At 40.1% G+C, this 7704-nt stretch overlaps 1 protein-coding gene across 1 annotated transcript; it reads left to right on the top strand.

The window, feature by feature from the left end:
* The first annotated feature begins 5604 nt into the window (after window positions 1-5604).
* Window positions 5605-7315, top strand: LOC109034092 (uncharacterized). Its single transcript, XM_072299646.1, has 2 exons — window positions 5605-5721; window positions 6897-7315. The coding sequence occupies exons 1-2, from the start codon at window positions 5709-5711 to the stop codon at window positions 7313-7315; spliced, it is 432 nt and encodes a 143-aa protein (XP_072155747.1). The 5' UTR covers window positions 5605-5708.
* Window positions 7316-7704: the final 389 nt, after the last annotated feature.

The raw sequence follows: 7704 nt of genomic DNA, 5'->3' as shown, positions 1-7704 counted from the left end.
CAAGAAGTAACGAGAAAAAGCAAGTTACTCAAGAGCGACGGAGTATTGCTTCAAATGGACTCAGTTCGGCCGACGACAGTTGGTGGTGCTTCGGAAAATTAGGGGATTAAGGGCTGACCCAGATGTCAGCATTACTATTCAAAGCACAAAACTTTGTCGATTTATACTGGTTGATGACAATCATAATACCCGTGACTTTTCATAATCGGAACGATCTCCTGAGTTCATTGCCTCTTAGCCGCTACAACCACGATGATCGATGTAATTAACTTGTGAGAGGCACGCTCTTCGGTGGGTAAATAATGTCACCTCAGGGACCAAAAGACCCGACACCCTTGGACAATGTGATAATGCTGACGGCAAGAGAATGGCTTTAGGTTGACGCACAGTGAGAAAAACCCGGTAGCAAAGGAATAGCTGGTGATATGCCATAAGTAAAACTTTATAAAAAAGGTGAAGTTTTCTCATTTCTACACAGATAATACAAGTTTCCAATTTGTTTTAGGGTTCCTCATCAAAGTCAGGTAGAACAACACAATATGTGAAAAAAAAACACTAAGAAGTGGCCCGAACTGTATGTAACAAGGTGGAGAAATGGTGCTGGGTCCACACCATTTCGCGGGGAAACAGAGCCAAAAAATTCCAAAAATTAAAATTAGAGTCAAAATTAATTTAATTAAATTTGACTTAGAATCAAAATTAATTTAGTTAATTTTGACTCTAATTTTAATTTTTGGAATTTCTTGGCTTTGTTTCCTCGCGAGATGGTGTGGACCCAGCACCATTTCTCCACCTTGTTACAACATAATATGTATACATACTAAAAATTTCCAAAACCAACTGCCGCGAAAAGCAATTCAATTTCTCATATCTGTTGACTGGAACATCCCGTTCAAAATTGCATGAAGTATGTTGTAAGCTGAACTAACTTTGACGTACTAACTTTTCATGCTATTATCTTGTTTTGTCAAGTCCATAAGTATTGTGTATCGAAGAAGGAAACATTTGTTTCAAAACATGACAGGGGTAATTTTCTAAAAGTATGGAATCACGCTCGACGGCAACTTTCAATTTCTTGTAAATTGAGCTCCATACTTTTAATTGGTATTTACATTTCTATTTTATTTCATTTTCACCAAGCAGGATGTTTAATTTGTCTTGTGTTTTTTCAGTGTAAAATTTAAGTACTACAACTCGCTTAAGCATTGATTTTGAAATTACTGGCATCTGTAGTTATTTTGCTCCAATACTGCCGTGCTAAGGAAAAACGTCGTATGAACATGCGAGATTTGCCAAATTTCTCCGGCTAAAACCTGCATTTTTGAGGAAATCTATGCATATTTTCCCTAGAAATTCTCAGATATTTTAGATTTAGTTGCAAATAACATTGTCTGAAAATTTTGAAGAAAAATATTCAACATTTTCTCAGTAAAATCAATTTTTATCGAGGGAAATATGACAACGTCTGAAAGCTCATACGGCGTTCTTCCTTAGCACGGCAGAGTGTTCTAGTGCCTGTTTGTCTTGCGTGAAATATCGACGCAAACACACTCTTGGTTCTTGCTCAAGGATGCACCCCACCAGCGTGCGACGCGGAACATTTCCGCGATTGTCGACTCATCGATGAAGGAAACCGCAACCCCTGTCCCTAGGGGCCAAAGGGGGGTGGTGGCTCAATTCCTGTGCAAGACCGATCGCTGCGTTACGGTGCGTTTGTGAAAGCATGTGGCTTGTCCGATAATCACTTGTTCTCCTCCATTATTCGAGGGCAGATTTGCCAGATTTAGTTGCAATACACTTTAAAAAAATTCTCGGCGTTTTTACCAAGGTCCGTTGGTACCTTTACCTTCTCCTTTTTTTTTACCAATTATTGGTAATTTTACCAAGACAGACTGGTAAGCTTACCTAAAAACCGGTATTTTTACTGTTTTTTCAGGTAAGATTACCACTTTTATTGGTAATCAATTCCCGGTGACTTTGCCATTTTATCTCGGTAATTCTACCACAGTCGATAAAAAATATTGGCATTTTTACCAAGGTCCAGTAAAATTACCGAGAAAGTTCAATAATTTTACCGAGATTTCTCGGTACCAATGACCAATTCTATAAATGGTAATTTTACCAAGAAAAAATTGGGATCAAATAGAACCCTGAATTCTTGGTAATTTTACCCTTTTCTTAGTAAATACACCGAGATTTTTTTTTCAGTGTAGGTACACGTGTCATACGCGAGTATAGAGCCGATTTCTATCCTTATCGTAACTTATTGTTGGAGATATTACTCCAATATTAAGAAACCTGTGTTATCTGCCAGCTGATGATTGAGGTGCAAATACTCCGAAACGCGTCCCTTGATGATGAACTCAAGTGCAAGTGAGTGCGCAAAATTTGTTTTATTCATTTTCATTCAAATGTTGACAGACTTCGGAGTTATGCAAGGTTTAAACTTATACATATTTGGAGTTTTCGGTTTTTGAAATTGCGAAAGATCTAAGCACACAGAATATTCTGTATGTATAGGTGGCGAGCTCGCAAGCTCACCAGAGCAAAAAAGGGCTTCCTTCCCTCTGGTCTCTATGAATGCATGTTACAGCTGGTTAGAACTGAGCAAAAGGGATGTAACTGCTTTAGGACTTTTGAAAAAGAACCTATCTGCCTCCGAGACGAACTCGATTAGAATTGTATGTTTTCCATGCTTCAGACCTTTGACAAGTTAAAGCCCGTGGCAAAACTGATAAACTCGCCTAACGATGCCACCTAAGACTTTAAGTGATGTATATATCAGCTAGTACAGTGACCCTGGTAAAAATTGGCGATAAGAGCTGCGTTTCAAAATACCATAGGAATTCTTATAGCCGGCTAAAGAAGGCTACAGAAAATCATATAGCTGGCTGCAGAATGCGGAGAAAATCATACGGCCGGGCTATACGAAGCGATAAAAAATTATGCAGCCGGGCTATAGTTCCTATCGCCGGGCTTTACTTTTTATCGCCTGGTTGTTGCTTTTTCGCCATCGATTATAAAAGGCTATAAGAAATTGTGTAGAAATTCGTGTGCTTTGGAAATCATTAAGTTTGATACGGAACCACCTTAATATGTACAAAAAACACACATTATATTTTCCTTTAATACATATTTTTTTTCATCAATTAAAATGAGAATAATCCATACAAGATGTGCAAACGTTTCAAAATCATGAGTTGAATAACGCTGACTCCGCCAGATTAAATATTAGAGCACAAAGCAGAGCGGCGACGCACTGGCGCCTACAAACCTAACAGGGATACTTCACGCATTGCGCAACGCGTGAAGTATCCCTGTTAGGTTTGTAGGCGCCAATGCATGTTTCGCTCTGGCTGCCCGCCTGCCACGGCGCTTGAAGCAACTATTTCACACCAGAGGTATTGGACAGTATCATACGAAACTGAAGGCGCTCTAATATATTGGTACTGGCAGGCATCCATCAAAAGTACGGAGCTTTCCTCGCAAAATAAATCCAAAAGAAGCGCAAAAGAGAGCAGTGGTTCAAAAACTCACAAAGTCCTTGCATCCGTAATTAGTAACGTTTAGCATACACTTTATCGCCTGGCTGTTGCTTAATCGCCATCGGCTATAAAAGGCTATAAGAAATTGTGTAACCGGATACAGAAGCTATTGGAAATCTTACAGCCGGCTGTAGGTCTATGGTATTTTGGAACACAGATTCTATTGCCAATTTTTACCAGGGGAGTCACATCGCCATTGATCCGATAGTGGGTTTCCCTGTAGGACAACCTTCCTCCTGGTTTTTGGGGCTAGGCATGAATTGGAATCCAATTTGAAGGAGTTAGATCCGGGGGTGGTCTGGTCAGGGGTGCTAGTGTGCTTTAGCACCCCAAAAATCCTGAAGAATGGCTCAAAGGGCCGCGGCAGAACTCTTGTAAGGGGCCGTATATCATGTAAAACCCACACCAAGGAGGACTTTAGGTTAGTTAGGGGGCGGGGGGCCCCGCCGGAGATGAGGGGTCCCAAAATAGTATCACTTGACCCAGGAAACATAGCTACCGCTATGCACCCGGGTTGGCATGCTTTAACCCTTATACGCCCAAGCCGGGTTAAAGTGACTCGATCCCGAAGCTTGCTAAAAACACGTGCTCCGCGAGATATACGGGGCCGGTTCATACAAACTTTAGATGTGGTCTACAAATACCTTCTGAAACAAGAATCAAACATCACATTGAAAATAAAAGAGAAAAAATCGACACATCCGAAAATAGGAAAGACGTATTCGGGCCTAGTTGTTTGACTTTTTTCCCGAATCCGAGCGACACCTCATAGATAGAGCGAAGCATTTGCGAGTTCATGCCTCGCGCCTTCAATTTCGCATATTCAACACGGACATCCATCAAGTACGAATAGTTGAATCTCTGCGCCGTCATCAACGCATTTTTCCCTTGCTCTAGTTTTATATTGTGGTGGTTCTGTTTGTTTCATTTGTAGTGATGCTTCAAGGTGTATGTGAGCACCACAGCCGGAGAAAGGTGAGACGTAATCGGGCCACTATTCTTTGCTTTTCTCCCAAAGTCGAATAACACCTCACTAGCAGCATAGAGCGGAGCTTTGAGAGCTCACGCCTCGTATTATCGCGCCTTCAATTTCGTAGATGCAACACGGACGTCCATCAAGCGCGAATAGTTGTATCTCCGCACCGTTTTCCTTGCTCTGCTCTACTTCAAATTTGTGTTGGTTCCGTTTATTTTATTTGTAGTGGTGCTTCAATCGCTATGTGAGCAACATAGCTGAAGATAGGAAAGACGTAATCTGGTCTCGCTTTTTACGCTAATCCAGGCCTTTTTTTTGTCATCTTGGGAAATTCCACCGTGAACCGCAGCAAAAATGCTTTTTTTTAGAATTCTATTGACGGGTTAAAAGTAAAAAGCGCTCACTTTTAGCTGAGCACTTAAAATGCTGTTACACGGGAATTTGAAAGTGGTGTTTGATCGGAGCATGTACATTCTACGTATATAAACCTGACATTTTTGGCATTAACAAACCGGGCTTTTGAACTTTATACATAATATAAAAGTGCCAATTCAAGATAAGTATTCTTAGTCGCTGCTATGGAAATGCTCTTAAAATGCTGCTGCTCTTATGGAAACACGCCGAAAATATTTTCCGTGATTTCCATTTGTGTAATGGACTACTGTGACACGACTATCATGATTTACCTTAAAAAAAAGTAGTCACTCTTCTGGATTATCATTTTCTCTTTAATATCCCGTAAAAAAAAAAAAAAAAAAAAAAAAAAAACTAACGCAAAAAAGTCGCAATGATCTCGAATCCATTTGCTGCTCGGAGAGATGTGCTCTCCGGTTTTTGTACGTGCGGGGCAGATCGACATTCACGCATTTCTTCAGGTCTCTTGCGCAGCGCTTAAGCAGTCACGTACAAAGTCCACGTCAAATAAGTGTGCGCACTTTTAAACTAACAGAAGATCTCCTGACGTCAATTTCGCATGGTAAGTAAATGCAAGAATCAAGATAGTGGATCCTCTGTCGCGGTTTGAAAGTGCGTAAATTTAGTTAGCGTGGGTAAGTTAATGTTATAAATGGTGTAAAGTGCTGAGACGCGGTATTTTTGTGCTCATCGATAATTGTGCCCCATAAAATTTGAACTTCAGTGACGTAAAGAAATTGAATTAATTACGCTCGTCGGAGACAGGCTTTGGCATGAAAGGTTTAGGTAAGTAATTAATATTTTTTTAAGCATCAAAGTTTAGTGCAGTTCAAAGTTAAATACTGAAAGGTATTTTGAATGATCCTTCAATCATAAATTATTGCAAGCCTATGATTTCAAGATTCTTCGTCACGTTTCAAACAAGGAGGAAAATCCTCTACTTTCAATTTCAAAACCTTCCACCTCCGAGGAGTCAATTACCAATCCGTTTTCTCTACAGACGTGCCAAAAAATTTGACTTCTTCACTTCTTTTCTTCAGTTGCCGCCGTAAGTTACGATCCTCTTTGCTGATCTGACCGAAAAAAAGTTACCAAAAGTGATTACGTAGCATGGTGTCAACGATCATGGTGTCAACGATCATGGTGTCAACGAACAGTTTTTCTAAATTTTTGTTGAATCAGTTATGATCATCCAAAACTAAAAAATTCTGACTCCTTTGAAAGATGATCACGGTGTCAACGATCACGGCGTCAGCGAAACTTAGAACTTCATAACATCTTTCAAATTTTAAGTCTTGTTTTTTGTGTTATTTACTCTAAGCAAACCTAACCTAACCTTACTCAACTTTATCTAACCTTACCTAACTTTACCTTACATGACCTATCCCACTTTCACAGAACTTAACTTTCCCCGACCTTACCCCACCTAACTTTAACCTTACCTATACCCAATCTAACCGTACATGTCCTGACCTAAATTAACCCAATCTAACAATACGTGACCCAAACCTCTCCTGTGGACTTATTTTTTTAATTTTACTTGTAAGGAAGATATTTTCCTGTTTGTTGACACCGTGATTGTTGACACCTTGCTCAGGGCCCATTTTTGCGTTTCACTGCGTGAGGACGACGTCAACAATTGTTGACTCCACGATCAGATTTTGGGTTTGTTGACACCATGCAACATTACCTCCAGAGTAACCTTAAACACGGAATTTGTTAACTGCACGGAAAAAAAAAAGTGCTGATTCAACAATTCAATTGCTAAAAACAGTGAGTGCAATGTTTCAACGCAGATTTTACAACAAAAAAATGCTACTTTAACTACACCCGTGGTTAAATTAGTTTACAATGTGGATATAGTAGCATTTTTTTGTTGTAAAATCTGCGTTGAAACATCGCACTCACTGTTTTTAGCAATTGAATTGTTGAATCAGCAATTTTTTTCCCCGTGTGTGCAGCCATCCTACTGTTGATGTTGAGCTTGATAGAATTGGGCTCCATGGGTGTCATCGGGGGCGGGGCCTCCCGGAATGGGCGCAGAGTGGGCTGCACAGGAGTGTTCGGGAGGGTGTTCAACTTGTCACGATCGACGCAAGGGACAAGTGGAAGGTCGGACTCTTTAAAACGGCAAATTTCGCGACGGCCCTCCATCCGCCTAATGGAACTCGACTTTAATCCTGGGGACACGGTTCTGATCTCCGTCCTCCGCCCCTCCAGAGCACCCTCTTCACCGTACCACAAGATGTTCGCTATATCGTCCGACGAGCTGTTTGAAGTCGCCGGTCTCGCAAAACAGACCACGCCGTACATCACAAAACGCGACAAGTTCGCTGCTTCAGTCAAGGCTAATGTCATCAAACCAAGACCCAACATGTAAGTGAACTTCATTTTACGAGAAGGAACCAAGATATTAGCAAACTGCGTGATACTAGAAAACTTAAGACTGTATCAGACGGTCATTGGGTAAATTAGTGACTTTAAAAATTGTGGCTGGTTTTGGCCACATAGTTTTCTCGTTTTAGAAGATATGATCGAGTTTTAGTACACTTTGGTTGGGATATTTCTTATCTTATTTATTTTTGAACCTCTAAAAAATTTTATAAAATTTTGAAATCCTTATTAGATAAGGCACCTCCTCATGAGAAAATTTTTATGTAAGTGGAAGCAATGTCCTCAGGACGGTGATCTTACAATGAATCTATTTTTAGACGTATTGAGATAACATATTTAATTAATAATTACTATATTATAAACAATTATACACTA

This window comes from Bemisia tabaci, chromosome 4 (assembly GCF_918797505.1).
Source record: "Bemisia tabaci chromosome 4, PGI_BMITA_v3".
NCBI lineage: Eukaryota > Metazoa > Arthropoda > Insecta > Hemiptera > Aleyrodidae > Bemisia > Bemisia tabaci.
The sequence above is the reverse complement of the archived record's forward strand: the minus strand, read 5'-3'. Positions and strand labels throughout refer to the sequence as shown.